Source organism: Trachurus trachurus, assembly GCF_905171665.1.
Source record: "Trachurus trachurus genome assembly, chromosome: 3".
NCBI lineage: Eukaryota > Metazoa > Chordata > Actinopteri > Carangiformes > Carangidae > Trachurus > Trachurus trachurus.
In genome coordinates this window covers 17950161-17972350 of record NC_139893.1, presented here as the reverse complement: position 1 = coordinate 17972350, position 22190 = coordinate 17950161, and the positions used below count along the sequence as shown (strand labels likewise).

At 40.9% G+C, this 22190-nt stretch overlaps 1 protein-coding gene across 1 annotated transcript in view; it reads right to left on the bottom strand.

The window, feature by feature from the left end:
* Nucleotides 1–22190, bottom strand: part of unc13c (unc-13 homolog C (C. elegans)) — a gene marked incomplete at both ends in the record, with an annotated part of 91809 nt that overhangs the window by 49796 nt on the left and 19823 nt on the right. Inside the window, 7 exons of the mRNA XM_083994036.1 lie at nt 6074–6142; nt 7264–7420; nt 13205–13368; nt 13649–13764; nt 16246–16415; nt 18230–18371; nt 21741–21968. Coding sequence (XP_083850162.1) covers nt 6074–6142; nt 7264–7420; nt 13205–13368; nt 13649–13764; nt 16246–16415; nt 18230–18371; nt 21741–21968 — 1046 coding nt within the window. The remainder of the gene's footprint in view (nt 1–6073; nt 6143–7263; nt 7421–13204; nt 13369–13648; nt 13765–16245; nt 16416–18229; nt 18372–21740; nt 21969–22190) is intronic.

Here is a 22190-nt window from a genome sequence, read left to right as displayed (position 1 = left end):
ACTCTATGTAAGTGATTGCTGTCGGAAGATATAACTATTTAAGACTTATATTAACACAAATATATCACTTACTTCTGCTTTAAGTGACCACTTGTGATCGGATCACACTTCGTCACTCAATATGTGCTTGCTGTTTTTAGCGAGTCTGACAATGACACACGGGTCTGTTGTCAATGTGTTTGAGTGTGTGAGCAAGACTGAAAGAATAAAGAGGGAGTGGAAGGGATATAAACTCAAAAGGATTGAAATAGTAAAATATTTTGAGGTTCATGATGAAACCGTGGTGGGACTAATTAGACTGTGGCAGAGGAAGGCAGTTGCGTAGGTTGATGCCCAGGACACATTTGCTGTCATACTATTAAAAGAATTTGGTCAAATGTGGTCTAGACCCCATCCAAATGCATTCACACCTGAACTCAGATCGAAAGAGATAGACATTAAGGCTAGGTCTGAGAACCTTATATAAGAGCAGCCATCAGTAACAACATGGTCGAGTGGACAGATGGATGCCATTCCTAACTGTGAGGCCCATGACAGATTGCTGGGAGTTTGCCAAGAGGCACCTCAACAACTCTCAGGCTGTGAGAAGTAAGATCCTCTGGTCTGATGAAATGAATATTGAACAATGTGATCTAATTTCCACAGAGTATTAATGGTGGAAACCAGGCATTGAGCATCACCTTATTAACGTCATCCTGATCCTCAAACACAGCCGTGGCAGCTTCATGCTGTGGGGATATTTTTCCATGACAGGGACTAAGAGATTAGTCAGGATCGAGGCAAAGATGGATGCAAGAAAATATGGAGTAATCCTGGGTGAAAACAAAGAGCTCAGGATCTGAGGTTCAGGGGAAACAAAGCAAAAACCTAAACCATGCCAACAAGATGACACAGGGATGCCAGCAGGAAATTGTCTGAAAAACATCTGAATGCACTGTAGATACTGATGATGTAACAACAGGTCGAACGTTGGAAGTGAAACGGATGACCGTTTATTATGCCCTGTGCAGATTACAGTGGCTGAATAATGGCAGGTCAAATACCAGGGAACAACTGCAGTGAGTGCAGGTAATCATGTGTTAAAAGAGATCAAAAGCACTGAACTACAAACTGCCATGGGAACACTGTGACGGTCACCCTGACCATCCTGAGTTAAGGTGTACATCACAGAGTATAAGTCAGTGCTTATGTCATCATCCTTGCTATTGGACTATGCTAAGAAGGTATGTTTATATGATTATTGATAATTTAAGAGCAGAACTTCCTGCATTTTTGACTTTGAATCCTTTGCCCTTTCAATAACTTTTATAATTCTTCTTTTTTTAGTCCGTCAGAGTTGGCACAGGTGCCTTATCTTGTGCACTCTATGAAAGGTTATACTGGCTTGTCTCCTGCGCTCGAATTTCCACATTGTCTGTCACAAATTTAAAAAGGGTTAGCTCAGGATTATTCAGGTTTTGCTCCGCAAAGAACGAGATTATCTCGAATATTTGCAACAATGCTGATGCAGCTTTGTTCCCTGAATATTCCCTTCGTCGAACAGAAAATAGAAAATGATATCTGTGTCATATGAGGATGACATAGGCTGGTTGTATGTTTCTATGACAGAGTATAGTGCTATCATGGGAATGGCACTGATTTATGCTTTATCAGCTTTATGAACATCTCTGTGTAGTTGTACAGGTGTAGCCTAAAACAACTACAGTATTTCACTCTGTGGAGAAGGCTGCAGAGCCTTGTTTATCACACAGGATAAACCAACTGTTTATATTAAGTAACCTTTTCTCTAAAGTCCCACGGTAATTCTGCAGTGAGTTCCTTTTTTAAGAGAATAGCACACACCTCCCAGGGGTTCTTGTTGAACAAACATCACTTTATATCAAACTAAACTGAGCCAGCCCAAATCCCTTGCAGCGTGTTCTGAATACTCTGATTTTATGTCCAGCCCAGAGAAACCCTTAAATCCCAGCTGGGACAGACAGCCTATACAAGGTGTCACTGTGCATGAGGGCTGTGAGAATAAAGTTTAAAGTGAAGAAACACATATGTAGCAAAATGCAGAGTGGCAGCAGCAGTGTGGGTCCCTCTCTGCTGATTCAGGCCCTCTGTTTTACAAAAGCAAACTCAATCCCCCTCAGAATGTCATTATAGGGAAATCCATACGGTGAGCGGGCGGAGGAGCCAGATCTGAATCGTATTACTGTCGAATAGCGGCAGGCTGGCTCTATGGGACGGCTTCAAAAAGTGAGAGTATGAACAGTCTGTGTGAATGTGTGCGTACGTGTGTATGCACGTGCGCGTGTGCATGGACCACTGGCCTGTGGCAGGCTTGACAAGAGAGCAGCAGGGCAGTGCTGGCAGGTGAAGCCAATGTGATATTCTGTGACTGGTCTCAGTGAAGGTTTTATCGCCAGACAGCCAGGCCATCTGAAAATACAAGAGGGCCATCTCTCCTTCACTTAACCCTCCCTCTCCCTCTCTGTCATCCACCGAGCGTGCTTCCTTCCATTCTTCATCTGCTCCTCCTCCTGTCTTTTCCAAATCCATCTCCTCTTCCCTACAGCTCTCCCTCTCTTTATCCAAATCTCCTCTCTAGCTCTCTCTCTTTTTCTCAGCTTGTTTCATCCACCGCTCTTTCCAAATCCTCTTTCTCCCTCCCTCACTATTTGCAACTTAATTCTGTGTCCCCCTTGAGTCCTTTCTCTTTCTCACTATGTACTGTCCCTTCTCTCATCCTGTCGAGTTTGCCTTTGCAAGCAGACAGCAGGTCTACTGCTATCAGGGTGTGTCTCTGTAATCACATGTGGCTTCACACAGCGAGCTGTGACAAGGAGCAGGAGAACTAGAGCAATCACCCACTCGATGACACGCTGCCTTTTGTGTCACATTAAAGGTGAGAGGGTCATCTTTCAGTTACAGTTGAGCGTGTAACACCACCAGCTGGGAGGCAGTGTGGCGATGTGTGCGTCTTTGGCTGCTCAGGTGCATGTGTGAGTCAGTGAGCACCAGTAGGGATGCCTGCACATTTGGGGGAGGGTATTTTAGAGATAGTGGTTTTGTCTGTGTGAAAGCGAGGCGGCGAGGGAGAGATAAAAGCATGTGTGCATGTCCGCATGCAGCACTCACGTTTGTATTATGTTCCTGCATGTGAGCTAAGGTGTATGTACATGTGTGTACATAGGGTCAGGCAAATCAGTGCCTGGGTGTGTTTGTGTGGTGGTGTGCGGTGGTGTGTGGTGTCTAACAGGATTACTCTCCTCTGGAATTGTTCTGGAAGATTATGTGCTGTATGTCACAATTTCAATCTGCCTGAGTAACATACTGAGGCATCCTTAGTGGCCTGAGAGAGACATACTGTATATTGATAGAGAAAAATGTATGGTTAGATCATTTGTGTATTTTTTTTTAGGTTATTTAAAAAAGTTATTTGCATGTTTCCCTGTATCTTCAACAGTGGTTTACTTGTCTATCAAAAACACCCATTGTAAGATCAGCATCAAAATCCATTCTTCTACTCAACAAGATCTTTCTGCATCCAGGGATGGAGTAGCTCTCTTTTCACTCATGCAAGTTAGCATGCTGACCAACTAGCTCCAGCCCAGTCGGACTTTCAGTCACTTTCTATTAACAGTCACTGTAGCATCCAGGCTGCGCTGAAGACATAGCACTGTTCACAGGATATTAAAACCTCTTGCCCTGTAAATGCAGTGATAACTGAAGCTTTGACCCTGGTGATGACTAAATGCTAATGTTAGCCATGTAGCAATAGTGACAAATAGCTCCATAAATCTATAGCCTACCACTTGCTTAACTGGAACATTTTATTATATGTTTTGAGTGAAGGTCTTGTAATAGTGTTTGATTGATCTTTGAAATAATGTTCATCCTTATTAGGATTTAAATGTTAAATGCAATTTTACAGTTAGTTTAGGTATTATTTTGGTATGTCTTGGTTCTAATATTTTATTCCAGTTTACCACACAACTAAGCAGATTTAGTATCCGTCAGTGAACATACGACAAAAAGAAAAAGTGCAAGACAACATGTGATGCAAGACTGTGCCAAACGGCTCATCACAAAGAGATTCATAGACACCGACTGCCTGTAGCCTGATAAGACCATCAAACGGTGACAGTCAGCAGTTTGCATCTCACACATACATGATATGTCTATAACAGGTCAGGCCGTAAAATAAAATTCTCCATATAGAGCAGTACAGTCAAGCTTCCTTATGTTGCCTTATGCTCATCATTCACTGGAAATCACAACGCAAATGGCCGTGAAGAATGAAGCCATCTCATACGACAAATAGGTCTACAAGTGTGAACAACTCCAATGGGGGATGAAATGTCACTATGGCTGTTCTTATGTAGCAAATGCATTTCCCAGAGGATGTGTAGGGGGAGGAAAAATTTGATTATTTTTTTTCTTTTTTTATACAGGTAACTATGCATATCATATCTTTCTAATATTGTACATTGATAAGAAACCTAATGATTTCACATTCTGAAAGGTAGTGGAAATTCCTGCTGGACATTTGTCTCATCCTTGCTTTCTGTGCTGCACTCACTTGTAGTCTGTAGTGTAGTTGGTTGTAGTACAGTTTGCATGGTTATCTAGCAAACACTTAATAATATTATAATCATGAAGCCTCAAACTTTGGATACAGAAGCTTGAGAGCCAAAATATTAAGCATGAAGTGAAATAAAATATATGTAAATTTTACTTAGTATGTCCTTTGTTTTTAAAGCTACCCCAACCCTAACTACGAGGACTTTCATTTTGTGTTGATTTTAGCAACCCCTGTAGACAAAAGCGGTAGGTTTCTCTTTGTGGATCCTGATCCAGTATCAGCCATGATGAAAATATAGCAATGAAATTGAGCTCGGTTTTACTGGCTATAGCGTAGCAACAACTCAATGCTAATTTATAGCCACGCCAGGTGTGTAAATCATTTCGTCCAGTGGCCCGACCCTACCACTGCCTCCAGAAGGTATAGTTACACTATTAAGAAATACTAGCTTATCCTTCCACAAATAGCCTCATTTGCTGTTGGAGGTCACACAGAGATATCAGCAGAAACTTTTTTTTTTTTTATGTTCTTCGTAGTTGCTTTAATAATAGCACTAGGCTAGCCAACATCAAATCATTCTACAGATGCTATTGAATATACAGATATGAAGGTGCATATCTTACAGATTTTACAAAGTGTCCAAAAACTCACTAAATGGTCTAATAAATGGACCACTGGGACCAGTATTTCTTGAGATGGCAAAGCTCCCCTTCACACATGCAAATTCAATTTATGAAATTTCATCCAGGACCCTCTTCCTGTTTTTGTTGAGCAACAATGCACAGCATGTCTCTGTCTCTGGGTCTTTTTGTGTGTAATCAAAGATTTTTATGAGTATATATTTCAAAAATCCCCCATGATATCACAGTTTAATGCCACAGTCTTCAAAACCATATACTAAATGCCACAAGTGTGGCACGAGACATTACCAAATGCCATTGGTGTGACATCAACATATCTATGACATTTACCTCAGCATAATCCTGATATTAAATGTAAAACATTACACATGGCATTAATGTGGATCCTGTGGGAGTGCACCGTAAGATTCAAAGGGGGCATAAAATACAGATTGAGTTGAATCCAAGAAGGAGAAGAATCCAGTCAATAACCATGTTTTGAGGGCAACAGACGCAAATTTGGCATTAAATGCAAAGTGTAAATGGATTGCTGCTGCATGCCAGATAACGAAAGCACACAGTGTACTGTAAACAGAGTTGAATCAAACTAGAAGCCTGTATCAAATCAAGCAGATGGCAGGTGGCTTTAATGGCAACACTTCAGTCAAAATGGCACGCAACCTGCATTTTCACTGAAAGATTTTGCTTGCAATGTGTAAAACAGAGACACATTTTAATATCCAATGAGAATGCAGTCCCACCAGGCAATATGTGGACAAAACTTAAACTTAAAAAAAACAACCAAAAAACTTATTTTCGAGTGACAGTCCCATGCCCCAAGTCCCATGAACGAAGATTAAAAAAAAACACTTGTACATACCCGATATTTAGAGAGATCGATCCTCAATGAGTTATGAAGTTGATCCAGTAATTTGACGAATTTCTCCCTCTGTCAGGAAAGAAATTACATCAATCAGTTCAAAGTGTCACCACACCCAAAGCACTGGGCCTAAAAATTTATAACTGCATGGACCATACCACTGCTTTTTTCTGCAGTGATTCATTTGTACTTCCTGGAACAATTTTTTGTGATTTACTTTTGTGCCAGACTCTATCAAATATTACTTGATGCCTTGCAACATTAGCTTATTAAAAATTCAATCAGAAAGCACTGGCCACCTCTGAGATTTTGTTGATTTCAAGTGCACAACCTATTTTAGACAAATAACTGAAAAATGATTAAAGGTAGGGTTGGAGATCCTGGAAAAACGGTTCTAGTAGGCCACATTTTTCATACACACGTCAAAAGTCCAAGCCCCTTTCCTCAGACTTCTCTCTGAAGCCACACCTCCAGAGCGCAGGAACACGCAACGCTTGTTCGGTGTTGGGTACACATCAAGGTGAAGCCGCGAAGGTGTCGCTCTCGTGGTGCGATCAAATGTAATCCCAATGTCAGTGACGCTGCTTTCCGTGATACTGTCGCGTGTCACTGTGCAGCATCGTTAACTTTTCTCCAGCTTTTTCTCATGGCTCAGTGAAAGAAAACACCTAACATCATAACAAAGCCATCCAGCATCACGCTTAGAGGTAGATTCCCACCTACCAGACTTCAATGTGGTACACTGGATCACTGGCATTTTCTTTTCCAAGGTCGTAACTCGTTGAAGACTCTGATTGCGCATGCGTTTAGTGCAGTAGAGCAGTAGGGAGGGACAGAGACGGCAGCTTGATTGACACATCACGATCCAATTGACTTTAACATCGTGTTCAAGATGATTACATCATGTTTTTACAGGATTGTCCGTCCCCCGGGTGACTGACTTTTTTCATTTTTGTGAAAAAGCATTTAATTAATTGGTTGCAATCAGAGTGTGAAGAGGATTTCAAACAGCTTAGTAAAAATGCTCCAGAATAGGATCTCCAACCCTACCTTTAACTATGGCTAAAAGGAGTGATGACAAAAAATGAGACGGAACATAAGATAGTAACAGGTGTTATTTAAGTCTCGACACTGAACACTACACATTTTTATTCAGCATTAGACTACAAGATAAGAATAGAAGCACTTACTCCAAAGTTAGATGCAGCAAATCGGTCAGAAGCAGAGGCAGTGGTTGTGGTGGTGGTGGTGGTGTGGGCGAAGTAGGCATTGATATTAGCAAGCAGGTTGCTCATCACTGCTGGCACACCAGGACACATGTATTTGGCGGACAGACAGGAGAAATGCCTGCAGGGGAAAAATAAACAGCTATTATTCAATGTAGCATGAGGGACAGTGATGAGGACATTCAGGGACAACATGGATCAGTAAACAAACATACAAAGAAAACAATATACAATATAACAAGATGAGACTTGATGTCAACTAGACACTTGAAGAGAATGAGGAAGCAATCAATGTGCCCTTTAGAAACTCTCAAAATCCATGAGTACACAGTGCTGAGAAAGATTACAAGAAATATTTTTCATCACTAAGATAACTTTTCCTTTCAATATAGAGTATGGCTCAAAAAGCTGCCATATGGTATCTCTCTATTCATTGCTCTGCAATGCAGAAACCACAGCAGTCAAAAAACAAAAGGCAGGGCAGAGATATTCCAGTATGTCTTCATCATTTAACCTTGTAACTCGTAAACAGAGAGCATATTTTCAGTGCTCCATACAATTACTTCAGCTGGATGAGTTAGTGCATAAGAAGTTCACTGCTCCGACCATGTAGAAAAAAAGTGTCTTTAATGATTATCGGTAGCAAATAATGCAATGCATCAAAGCCGTTTAACCTACTATCAACAACATAGAGCTGCAAAGTAATAGATGGAGTAAGTCAGGCAGTGAATCAGTTGTTCCAATGGGAACTAAGATATCATCATCACAGGACAGGAAGAGAGTTGTGTATTTTACTTTCTCACTTTGAACTTGTTTGTTTCTTTTACTCTTTAACAAATACCATGAGACAAACCAGCACAGTGTGCACACTTGAGGTGAATCCACAAGTCAGCCAAGCACAAACTTTACCTCAGTACACTGCAGTGTGCTAAAATTACTCAAGCCATCTCTCCCTGAGGAGGGATTGAAGCAGGGGTCTTTCACTGCTGCAAACCTGGTGTCCTCTGTTTAAAGAAATCATATTTCCCTTTCTCCTGTCTCCACTAGCATTCTAACTCCCTCTGACTTTAAACCACTTTCAAGCAACAAATGCACTTGCCACCTCATATTTACCACAATCTCTCTCTTTCTCTCCCTCCACACACACACACACACACACACACACACACACACACACACACACACACACACACACACACACACACACACACACACACACACACACACACACACACACACACACACACACACACACACACACACACACACACACACACGCAACAGCATAACCCAGCAGTAATTAAGTGCTGGAGCCTGGGAGACCTGGTTTGAGCAGAGATCTCTGCCTGAGTCAAGAGCATATGCTCATTTTAACCCTGCAAAACACTGGACAAAGTGTGTTAGTGTGTGCAGAGAACACTGAAACAGCCTCCCAGCTCCATCCTCATTCCTACAGCTCAGAAAAGATTGTGCAGATAGAATACCAGATATAAAGAGAAAATGCTTATGCATAATAATCTGTATGTTTATTCAAAAGCAGCAGACAATGTATACATAAGGGCTTCCTTCTCAGCCATCGGCGTGACCCACAGCAAGCAAACATCTGGATGCACTGGATGCTTTTTACAGTACAGTAAAGATGCCTGAGAGATTAAAGTGAGAATGAGTGGGCGGGGATATGCATTAAAGATATAAATATATGGAAAAACAATTTGGTTGCTCATTAACTTTGTTCTACATTCTATGATCTTATTGTCAAGCCGAAAAGCTGGTCATTTATATTGTTTACAACTTCAGTTTAAAATGCTGTTGTGAAACTGTAGGATGATATACATTGGTACTGACTTTAAAATGAGACTTTAATATGGGAAATCTATGATATTAACATTTAAATGAATATTTTTTATTACACAAATAGTGATATTAGTTTCACAAAGATTGTGCAACTAATATCATCTTGCTCAGTGAGTCATTGCTTCATAAAGCCAAAGTGTTAGGTACTGAGTTATGTGGAGTAATGATTACAGATTTACCCCCCCCCCCCCCTTCCGATGTGCAAACCCATGCATGCGCACACACACGCGCAAATAGAAACACAAACACGCTCTCTTCGGGAGGCCTATTTAATTACTTTGCTTTCAGCCTCCAAATTACCCAGGAGCACTTGGGGTTAGGCGAGCAAGAGAGTGATGCAGAGAGAGTGATGATGGCATCCGCTGAATTCCCATGGCGCTTTTAGAGCTGGATCTCCTGAGCCAATTTTCAAGAGGGAGACGTTGCTTGTCCTATCATAACCCCTTCCTTGGTTTTTACCAGTGGATGAGATTTACAATACGCACAGACAGACACGCACGCACACGCACACGCCTGTATCATTTCATGGTCTTAGATAGCTGTAAGAAATGGGAAAAAGATGACGAGAGACAGGGACAGAGAAACAGAGGGGTGGGAGGTGTAGAGAGTAGGGAGTGCTGATGGAGTGAGATGAAGAAAAACGACCACAAGGGATGGGGTATGTTGGTGGTTGTTGTGGCAGGGGGTGGGGTGGCACAGGAGGGTGGGAGTGCCTTTGCAGCTGCTGTGATTTATGCAGCCATCATGTCAGGAGTGACTGGGAGTCAAGGTTCTGTGAAACAGAGAGGAAGGGTCTTTCATAAATTCCTGATGAAGCATAATAAGAGCAGATATGAGAAACGCAGAGCTTAAATAAGGTTCAAGCCTGAAGCATTAACTCCACCTGAGAAAGTTGGTAATAAGGCCACTTACTCCTTCACTCGTCTACACTTAAATAACCCAGCAATTCTTCATCTGCTGCAGTATACTCTGTCACACTAAAACAATAGTCTGTCACCTGGCAACACCACAACTCCATACCAGTGTGCAGCACCAAAGCTATCAAACACGACTCACTCGTTTTATTTATATACACACATGTTGCTACAGCAGTTGCACTTATGTGGACACAATGGCTGATAACGTGGGATGTGTGGGATGTTTAAGAATCATCAAAACAGCTAAACTAAGCTTTAGAGAGCTCACAACAGAAACCCAGTGATATGTTTCAGACATGGGACCAGTAGGAGGATGACAAAGGACACAGTACATCCAGATCCAGTGGTCTCATTTCACAACATAACATTAGACACCATCCAATGCAAGACTATTTTATGCTACTACAGTTGAAGCACTTCTTGATTTTAAGCGATTTCAGGATGACGAAGCAAAACCGTTTTACAATATTGCTTCATCTCAGCTACACACATGGCCGGATTTCCAAACATGAAAGCACAAATTTAAACTGCACTTTGCCAACACAATCTGTGTGTAATTAGACTCTGATTTACTAAGGCAGCAGCTAATTACATAGTCAGCTACTGGGACTGCCCAACAAGTGCACTCTGCAGAGGACAGAGAGCTTAAAAGGTGATCTGAGATTTAAAACATCTGCTCAAACTCTATTCACAATGTAATGGTGAGGCAAGAGGTATTCCTTATCCCATTATTACTCCCTGAATTACTGAAGTCAGAGGCAAACAATGGACAAGAGTCTGAGTCCAAACAAAAGCTGTGATTGTTGATGTTTGTATTTGAAATTAACAAACTGGCAGGTTATGACAAAACTGAGTGCAACAAAACTGTGTGTGGTCTTATGACCAGCAGTGCAGGAAATTCAGGCTCCAGAGTACAACGTCAATGCAACGTAAGCACACCTGCAATTCCAATTAAGGAAAATTCCACGGTAAAGGTCATAAGAGCCGAAGCCACGGCCTGACCTGGATTGTGTTTCATCTAACAAGGATCCACACGGTAATGAATTACCAGAACATAAGACACGAGATTTCACGGCTTCATAAAAATCGGAGCGGGAGCAAGGAGGAGGAATCCAAGAAAAAAAACAATTACTCACAAAAAATGAAAAGCAGCATGATGAATACTACCTGCACATTCTTTGGTCAGATGGAGAGTGGGAGTGGGCGTATGAATGCAAAAAACTCACATTACACAATGAATGCAGATCTGTATATACTTAAATACTGAATGAAGAGATGACTCCCTGTCATGTGTTTGACAGGAGAGGAATTTGTCCAACATGCCACACACAATGCAAAAATCATCACGTAATCTGGAAAGGAGAAAACCAGAAAACCAGTGGTGTAACCTCAGAGGATTTTAAAGCTGAACGTATAGCGACAAAAACCCCTCCAGCAAAAAGCAGTTGAAAAGATACATCTGTGAAAAATAACAGAACATCTTTTCACAGATTTGTGCAGGGCTGGTGTCATCCATGTATAGGAGAATATAATTGGTCTTCTTCATATATAAAGGCATCCACAATATCAAGAGTTTATTGCCTTTTGTTATAGTTGGTTATTTCATCCAGGCCTTTAATTAGAGTTTAAATGGTCAAAACATTTCAATGTTTAGATTAAATGGCCTCATCATTTTTAGTCTTTGGCTAAAACAAATACAATTGCATTAAATGGTCAGGATTTGTAATTACTTAAATAACACTAATCCAATTTGGTGATACTGATCAAGCTGAGTGCACTCAGTTTTGTTGAATAAGGGGAAGGTCCAGAAGAATGCAAGGTTGGTCTGAGGTGTCTATGAATTTGTTTTAAGATAGTGTTTAAATAGGAAAGTCCTTTGGTCACACTGTGAAGTGCTTCTAGTGTGAGAAAACAAAAATAGGCATGCTCAAAAGCCTGTGGTACAAATCTAATGCCATCAATTTACTGACTTTAAAGGGTAGCGCAGGTACACTCTCCACAGACGAAGCGGATTTCCTCTACAACACCAATTTGAAACTCTCCCTTTTGAAGAAAAACTTGAGGATAAAAGCCTTAATAGCTACCCAAACTGAGCAACATAACAGCACATAGAGGGGAACAGTTGTGCTCAGACAGATTATTACTTGAATTTATTTAGCTGGTTTTGAATCTGTCTAAAATAGCTGTTGTTGCTATGAGACATAATGACATGCTTAGATGCTCACCAGAAAATATAGCTTACAGACACAACAAGCTCTGCAACCAGTGCTGACTAAGTAAAAAGCCTTCTCTTACTGTCCCCAACTTTGGTGACCTCAAAGTAATCTCAGACTAGAGCAGATGGACGATGACCCAAGTAGCAGTGGCCAAATGTAACTAAAACAGTTCCTGATCAGCTTAGTGAACATCAAGTTCAAGTATAATGTCCATCGAGCCACAGCTCCCTGAATGCTCCTTGTCATATGGTTGGACCGTCTGCTGGAATACAGTAATACTGTATTTAACCAATGCACAACAGTTGACAGTGTCCCATCTCCATGTATTCAGGTGGTTACATTACAAATCTTACATTAGAAACACTGTTTCTGAAAATCACATACTCTTATAATGTCTACTGTATAAAACACCTGTATAGACAAGAAAAAGTTGAAGTTTCACGTAAGGTTACATGCATGCTGCAGATTCTGCAGGGGTAACCAACACATCAACACTGCATAGTAGTGTAACATTGCATGACCTTGATCAATACTTAATGATTCTGGTGATGTGTCTCTGCATGTGTCAATGTGTGTGAATGGAGCAGGGGAAACGGAGAGAGAGAGAAAGAGACAGATTTGTGGATGGACAAAATCAGAGAGGATCAGAGAGACAGAAAGAAGGGGAAATTAGATTGTTTATATGTGGTCACAATCAATGTGACCAAGGCAGGACCTTTTTTTTTCCAGGGGAGCAGCAATTAATCAATCAAACTTAGGAGCTCAATAGTTTCCTAAGCTCTAATTCTGCTGAGGAGACATTTTTACTACTCTTCTCCTTCTGCTCTCCTTCTCTCGTCTCCTTCTCCCTTTCACTCTGTCGAATGAGACAGTGACTGAACGGTGAGGTAAAAGGCCATAGATCAGGGTGGTACTAACGTCATGGCCTGATAGATGGACTCCACTCCGTATCTCATGGCGAATTCATCCACTATCTCCTGAGACACGTCGTCATAGTAGACCTTCCACGCCTCGTCCCCTTTCACCTGTGGGATCTTCACTACCCCGCTGTTCTTCACCTCGGTCAGGCAGTGGAACAGGTTCTGTGAGTGGCACGAGAGATAAGATGCAACAGGTTATGGTGATGGAGCACAGTGTCACAACAAGTAATAAAAGAGGCATTTCTTTGTGCAACGTATGGCAGCAAATACAGACCCTTATCACTGCTGGAGGCATGTTTGCACAGTGCAGTCACTGGTACAGTAGTTTGTCAGAGTAGTCACAGCAGTTTATCATTTTTTTACTAAGTGTCCCTGCAAACGCAATACTCCATCTCCCCAATCATTAATTTTGCATAATGTTGAATCACATCATGAAGGTTACCTCATGTAAACAGGTGTACTGGCCGTGAGGAGGAACCACATTCTCCTCCCCTTTCATTTCCACGCTGATCTTCAGTCTGATGGCACCAGACACAGCAGACTTGTCTGTCCTCTTATCTGAAACACAAAACTTATATTAGTGACTTCTAGTTTCAATCTACCTGCAAAATAAGATGTTAAAGTATCATTTTTTCCCCTTAACCCCAACAGCATGGCCCAAGATGTCCACCACTAACCGCAGACTAGTATTATCAGTGGTCAAAATGATTTGCTGTAAAAGAAAATGGATTGAAGCTTTTCTTACTGAATTTTCTGATCTTAGAGATCCTTTGGGGCCTCTGTTCATTTTTTTTCATCATCTAAGAAAACACCTAGCAACAGATAATTTCACTTGTTTTGTTGCTTTTTGGACAGTCTGGATGTGAATGAGCCCCTTACTTTTTCAAAGAGATAAGAGGCTGAAACCAGCTGACAATAAGCAGAATCCAAATACCACGTGGTCCGTACATACTATGTTCCCTATGGACCCCAGGGAGATTAGTGGTCGCCAAGGCGGCAGCTAATGGGGATCCATGTAATAAACAAACAAACAAACTAGTCTTGTTCAGCAGGAGTCAGTACATCAGTCTCCCTGACTTCTTCATCCTAGATGATGCAGTACACTTACTAATCACTGGGAAGACGAGACTAGATTTTTAGGTGTTTCTCTTCGCAGTTTCTGAATTGTACATCACTGGGTCTGAATTCAAACTGTTCTCCAGGTAGATGGAGGAACAAGTAAAAGATAAATGTTGTAACATTTAGTAAAAAGGAGATAAGCTCAAGCACACACACATAAATGACCCCACTCAGTGATACAATGTACAGTTCAATAAACAACATTATTGTCCCCCTCCACAGAGATTTGCCCTTGACCACACCATGGCAGCAAGACATATAAAACACTAAGAGATTAAAAACAAAAGACATTTATGACATCATCTGAAACACAAAACATTAATGACATGACATCATGTCCTGAAAAGGTTAATGACATCACATCTATGAACCGAGCCTTGCTGCAAAAATAAATAAATACTTGCATGAGCAATGTCACCATCAACACAGACAGGCACATAGATGCATAAATGCAGGTATATGACAGCTCAGAGAGCTGGTGCCTTCACAGCTGCAGGGGTTTGTCAACTTCAAATGCCCACCCTCTGTGCTCTCATATTCTTGGCAAATCATCTCCTCTGTGTCAATTGGGGACATTTCCTTTTACAGTTAGTTGGTCAAGAGACAGACAAGTGAAAAATAATAACGTGACAAAGCGAGAGAGAGACTAGCACTGTAAACACAAAAGCCCAGATTGAAGAGGAGCTGAAGAGGCTTAGAGAGGAGAGCAGCTGGAGGGGGGGGGGGGGGGGGTGACACCCACACCAGCAAAGGCCTGTTTAGACATTCATTGTGGACATTTAAAAAGGCACAGAGCAGCGGCAGTGGGCAGGGGTCACTATTACCACAAATTGCTTCCTTTTAGCTAGAGAGGCAAACAGAGACAGCCCCCGCCAGTCATAATACTTCAACAGAAGTGGGAGCTCCCATTACGCTGCCATTCAACCTCATGCAGGATGGTGAAACCAGTGATGTATGAGAAGAAACTGTGAAACGACCTGCATTAACAGAACCAGTACCCAAACTGAACCACAGCTCTCTGTGGCTTATTGGTATATGGACATTAATGATAACCTCAACTGGAGGACAACCCTTTCTACGCCCAAACATCAATCTTCATATCTTGTCATTGTTGACAGGGTAATGGGAGTAGTGGAGGAGAAAACAAGTATCAATAGCTGTAGTGCTGGCTGGTCCGGACTGAATGTCTGGTCACTATGTGCTAATTTCAGAAAACACAGGATTCTATATTTGCCATTAAACTTGATAGCCTGGTAAACATTCACAACTTTCAAACACGACAACCCAGTTTGAAAGATAGGATTTCTGTTGTTTTCCCAAGCTGAGAGAAATCCAGTTTTTTCATGTATTGCTGTTTTCCTCCTGCTGCATGTCTTGAAATAATATTCAATCAAGACATGAGAATCTAAGCAATTTGTGCTACATGGATGAAAAGCAATTTGTAGAAAATGATTTTATATTACTCCAAGTAAGGTGTTGAAACTTTTTTTTTCCTCTAATGGTGATTATATAAGAATTAGTATCAAGTTTCAAACAATCACTAATAAAGGCCCCAGCATAACTGGGTGGCTGTGGCTCAGGAGGTAGAGCGGGTCGTCCATTAACCGGAAGGTCGGTGGTTTGATTCCCGGCTCCCCCAGTCCGCATGTCCTTGGGCAAGACACTGAACCCACACTTGCCCTTCGATGTATCATCGGTTGTATGAATGTGTGTGAATGATTAGTTCCCAAGCCTGTCTGCGAACAGTCTGAGAACAGTGCTGTATGAATGTGTGTGAAAGGTGACCATTACATTGTAAAAGCGCTTTGAGTGGTCCAAGTGACTAGAAAAGCGCTATATAAGTGCAAGTCCATTTACCATTTACCTGCCACCATGATTTTAAATTAGTCAGCCTCTCATCAGCTAAAATGGGTAACATACCAAGATTGTACCAAACGTCCATCTCTCCGCTCAGAGTGCGAACCTCGATGATGGTCTGGCCCAGGAAATCATCCGACTCACGCTTGAAGTGCTGCTTCACCCGTGATTTGATGTCATCATCTTCATCCCACACACGCACCTTGATGCGGTCAGTGGCGTTGTGACATTCACTGCAAGTTGGAAGATGATTATGTCAGGTCAAAACAAACACAACAACATAATTGCTGACGGTGTATTCAGTGGCCACTCGCTGGGCAAAGGTATTCAGTGGAGCAGACTGACAAGTGAAATGAACAATTCAAGCATAAATGTGAATTCAGAGACAGAAGTTTTGATTTAAAACAGCGAATGTGTGTATTTGTGTGTCCATATGGACGGGTATGAGTGAGTGTGCATGACTTCAATGTGATCTGTTCTGCCTGGCAGGAGGAATTACCCCGAGACACTGCGTGACCTTTACTGTGCATCTTTGTATTTTTATTCTCTCTCAGTTCCTGCTAAGATCATCAAGAAAGAGTTGAATGCTTCACAAAAATGGCTGTAGCATTCACAGTGAAGCTACATCTCCATCTCTCTGGTCCTACTTGCGTTAATGTAGCTGGCAGACGTTTCACAGTAAAAAAGAAAAAAGAAAAGAGGTGGCCAAAGCACTTAGCTTCAGATGGGGTTGGACTGTTTGGCTCTGGAATTAAAACCGACAGATTACATTTTGTTTCAACGACATCTTGGGTGTGACAGCCAGAGAAAAAGCATCTGCAGTATTTTTTTTTTGAATAATCCCTTTCTGGGGGAAGTACTAGTTGTTGTTGTTGCTGCTACTGCTGCTGCTTTAGTCTGGGACTTTCTGCCAAGCACACAGTAATGTAATGTACTGCTCTATTAATCTACATCCCTGTAGTAAAGGGAAATAGTTTCATTATACAGTAACCATCATCGAGTCTCATTACAGGTGCGCAGCTTTGTCTGTAACTGGTACAGGAAATTCAGTAGTACACATGTGTCACTATTTTCTAAGATAACATTACTTTTCTTACAGGAACATCAGCACGAACTACAATCAGAAACCAGAGAAGTGATACTGGAAAACTCATTGCATAAATGAAAAAAAAAGCCATTAGCTGCTCTCTCTTTGGTTAAGGTCAACATGTCAAACCCTCCCTGATCCCACACCATATACTGTACAGACAGAGAAGTACAATTTAAAAATGTAATGGGAAAAAAGAGACAAGACAAAAATGAATACCCAGTGTGCTGAAACCAGACCTAGAACAAATTATGTCCATATTATTTTTGTGTCATATGGAGCACATGAGCTCTGCAGTGTTTTCAAAATCTCCACATTTCCTAAAGCAACTTATTTGTAGTGTCAAGTAAACAGACTTCAGACAGTTTCCTCGAAAATCATTCACGTTTATCTACTTACTGTTAGATCTTGATAATCTATAAACTAAGTCATTAGTGTCCACCAGTTTTATTTGCCGCTGTGAGGGAAAAAAACATTTAAGGATTAACAAAAAAAAACGAAACCAGCAGACTGAGGCAAAAATCCTGTGGTAATTGCATACCTATTCTGACCAATGAGAATAATTTGTGCTACAAAGAAACACGACAGAGTCCTTCACACAATGGAGAAACCATATAGAATGAGAAGAGCCTCTTAAGCACTAAAGCTCAGAAGGATTTATTTTGTTGTTGAAACAACAGGGTTAAGACCCGTGCTGTCCTCACTGATAGATACCATCGTAAAGCTGTGTTTAGCAGAGTCTCGATCCGCAGAATCTCTGCAGTGCAGCTGGTGCGTAAAATGTCATAACTGATAGCAATTTCCTGAGTGACTGAGTCTTTTAATTTCAAAAATAGATATATAGGTAAACCCCTGAATTGTGTATTTATAAATGCTTTAAGATTCTCTTAAACATGTGATATTTATGCTTGATGGGGATAATCCAGTGAGACAGATTTCAAGAAAATAAAGAGCACTCACAAGTAGAATTTCTCATCCCAGACTGGGTTGAGGTTGCCAAAGATGGTCTTTGTCCTGCGTTTGGTCTTCCCCACCTGGACGGTTACGTAAGGGTCGCTGGAGCCGGTTTTATCTTTGGCCTGTAAGCCCTGTGCACTCATGACTGTAGACAAGACAGGGTTGGAGAGGAGGAAGAAGAGTCATCATAAGCACCGCAGGCAACATACCGTATCTGATCATGTTAAGGTTTAGAAAATTTAATTTCATATAGTCACTTGTTCCAAATTTGTTTATGATATAACTGAGCTATAACTAAATTCACTCGATTGTCAGATGTATATTATTTTAGGAGTCAGGAAGCATTGCACTGGGGGCTGAGGTTTCCTGGAAGACTCTCACTTCCATTCATGAATCTGTCTCCATTACTCAGTTGCCTGCATTTTGTTTATTTGGTTGGTTGCTTGGTTCCAATTCAAACATCAAAGCCCCATCACAGCTTCCGCTGCCGACAACTTTGTTCACTTGCCAAAAGCTGAGGCAACAAAGCTGTTCTTTGGTTCAATGGCCACAGCCATTATTCATCTTTTTTTTAATGTGCTCAATATATCTATGATTTGTCTATTCTTACAACCAAGCTATTCCACCCCCGTCTGTGTGCCCACTGCTTCAAAATGCCCATGCTGAGCTAAAACTTGGCTTCAAAAAAAGATCTGTGATTCAGAATCTTATTTCCACACTCAGAGAAGAAGGTGCAGAGAAGGAGAGACAGTAGTATTTCACAGCGTCATAAAAGGGAAAAAGGACACTGAGACATTAAATATGCATAAGTGACAGTCTAAATAATTCAGGGTACATATATCCTTCAGTTCAATGCTGACTGGAGTTGGTAGGCAGGATATAGAGGTTCCAAGGGGCATGGCCTGCTTGCTCCAGGAGTACTAAAATCAAATGCCTCCTGTAGTAAAGGAGGGGCCTGAGAGAGCTGTACATATAAAGGATTCAGTAATCTTGAGACAAAGGGCTTGTTGGGTCATTCAACAGGGTCCTAAACCCCTCCATCACACTTTTTCATGTAGCGATGATGTATGACACCAAGCATTTTGTCTAAAAAGACCTGACAACCCAGTGAAAGCAGGTTTACACCTCTCTTTAACACATTTCCTATGTATAAACAAGTGGAGATTGAAGAGTGTGAGCCATTATCTCCATATGAGCAGTTATCACATCTTACCACTCTGTGTGTGGGGTGGAAATTGGCCCAACCTTCAAGTCCAGGTTAATCTTGAGCATTTCTTAGGTTAATTAAAGAGGGAGCGATGTTTTTGCAAAAGTTTTTGTAACCAATCCATTCAAACTAGGTGTTGCATGACCACGTTACAGTTTTACCTTCAGAGAAAATACCTGCCTCAGCACGTTAATATTTGCTGAGCCTGGGGTGGGGCCAATTAAAACCAAATAAATAAATTGTTATTAACTATGTATATGTCTACATCCGTACGAAGACATCAGGGTGTGTTTTAGCTTTTTTTTAAATAATAATTGAAAAGACAAGATGATAAGACAGATAATTTGATGAAAAACCACTACACAAAATAAACATTAACATTAACGTGCTAGCTAGACTTTCCGGATTGCATGTTTTGTGCATTAAGTCCACAACAGAAAAAGTGATAAGCTTCAATTTTCAAAATAGCCGATTATAGTGTCTCTGATCTGAAGGTTGATATTCTCTGCCAGGCCTTGCTGTGTGCCCGTTCACCAGAAATACAGGATCTCAGGGTCACTGTCAGCGCTAATGCCAGTTTTTGTTTATCTAAAGATGATAAATAAATAACAACTCAATAACTACAGTCTAAAATGAGGCGTTCAATAAACCCCCGGGAAATTGACCAAGGCAACGTAGGATCTTTCTCACATCTCTCTGACTCTTGTGTACCTCTCCTTTTAATTTATCCTCTTTCTTCTCCTCCTCTCCTCTCCTCCACTCTTTTCCATCTCCTATCCAATTTTTTACTCTACGTCTCTATTTGTCTCCCTCCCTCTCTGCTTCTGTTTCTGAGACACAGCGAGAAATGGTGGGCAATAAACGAGCTGAGCCTGGCACTGATACCACACCAACAGATTACAGTCGAGGTTTGAGACTTCAGACAACATATTACAGACATTGCATTGGCTTCACATATACAAGTACATAAACATATTAATGCTTGTTCATTTGCGTTCTTGTAAAGTTAATGATTCCCTAATGCATGCTAATGTTAATGATATTAATATGAACACTGGAAAACTAGATTTTGAGCCAGCAAAAAATAGAAAATAGAACAAATAGCAGTGGTTATGTAATTAAAGTGGGTATAAAATAACACAGAAATTCTTCTTAAATATGCACATGGGGTCAGTTTTATTCCCTCTCACTAATGGGGCTGGAATATAAAGAAAAACAGGTCACAGTAGGTAAGAAAAGGAAGAACATTGGTTTTCAAATTAATTTTCAATTTAGGAGACAGAAAAGCAAAAATGTTCGGTCTGACTTGTTAAAACACTCAAGCATTATGTAACCAAAAGAACTAATGGTTCTACCAAAATGGAGCAAAATGTGTGTCACAAAAAAACAACAACATAGAAATAATTTTCCATCTGATCATCTCTGTGAAGCAGTATACTGTCAAACTGCACTCTGGGGCATGATCTTTTGATTGGCACCTGGCAGAACTTAAGGTGCAGCTCTGGAGGGCTCATATCCAAACTACACTGAACAAAGGTCTTTCATCATATCTGCATAACCGTATATCTGTATTAGAGTGTTAGTGAGCTGTAAAAAAGGCATAAAGATCTCTGTCAGCTGCAGCAAGTACTTGTCAACCCTAATAATAAGTCACCATAGCCTCTTTACTGCAGCCTCTCAGGTGCTTTTTATTTATTGTGCCGCTCTCCCACTGCTTAACTTCTATCCTATCATGTTTTCATTACAACTTCATGTCACAGACTGGGCTGCGATCTAAAATAAACATGTTACTAAAAACAAATAATTGCCTTGGTGAATTAGTCACAGGATTGTGAATGATCGTAATAATTTATGACAACTAAACAAATCTTTATCTACTGTCCACAAAGCCCATTTTCTGATTATCAACAAATCACATCTCCTCTCTACTACCTGATCAAATTCTGTTTCTCCTAATTAAATGTACATTTCCATTTGGGGCTCCATGTCAGAGGTTAATGACCAAGACCTTAAGGTTAATAACAAGTAATTAGAATAACAATGTTTGTCATCTGGGATGAGCTTCACTTGTAATGACAGTTTTGTTGATTTGGCATCGGAGGATTGAATAGAGGGTTAAAGGTCATGTTCCAAAAGGTCAAGGGTTGCCAGCAGCAGCAGAAGGCCATTGATATTTACAGAGCATTTGTCACAGTTTGGCTGACTGATAAATGTGCAACCAAAGCTAATAAAAAGAAAGTCTTATAAAGATTCTATTATGGCATTGAAATCAAAATGATTGAGGAAACTAACAGGAGGTAGACTAACCTGTGATGCTGATTTTGGCGGACCACTTTGAAGTCCCATCGAGCACAGCCTGCTTGGCTATTTTCAGGTGGCTGGTGAAGTCCTCTTTGGAGATGTGGAACATCTCCTGGATCACCTCGAACACTTCAGGACGGTTCTTCTCTCTTATCTTCATGCGCTCCTTCATAGCCATGATGATGTTCTGGGTTTTGTCCTCTGCCCCGTGTTTGGAGCTCTTCTCCACAGCTCCTGAAACAAGTAAGGGTGACAGAGATGCATCTCAGTGCCACTGAATTCAACACACATTTGTCATAGTCTCATTTTTTAATAACTAAGGTTAGTTCACTTTATTGTTTTGCCTTAAATACTATATATACACATATACATATACAGTATTGTATTGTATATACTGCCACAGTGTGAAATCATTCTACATCTAATCAGATCTTATATGTCACTGTGACTCTACAC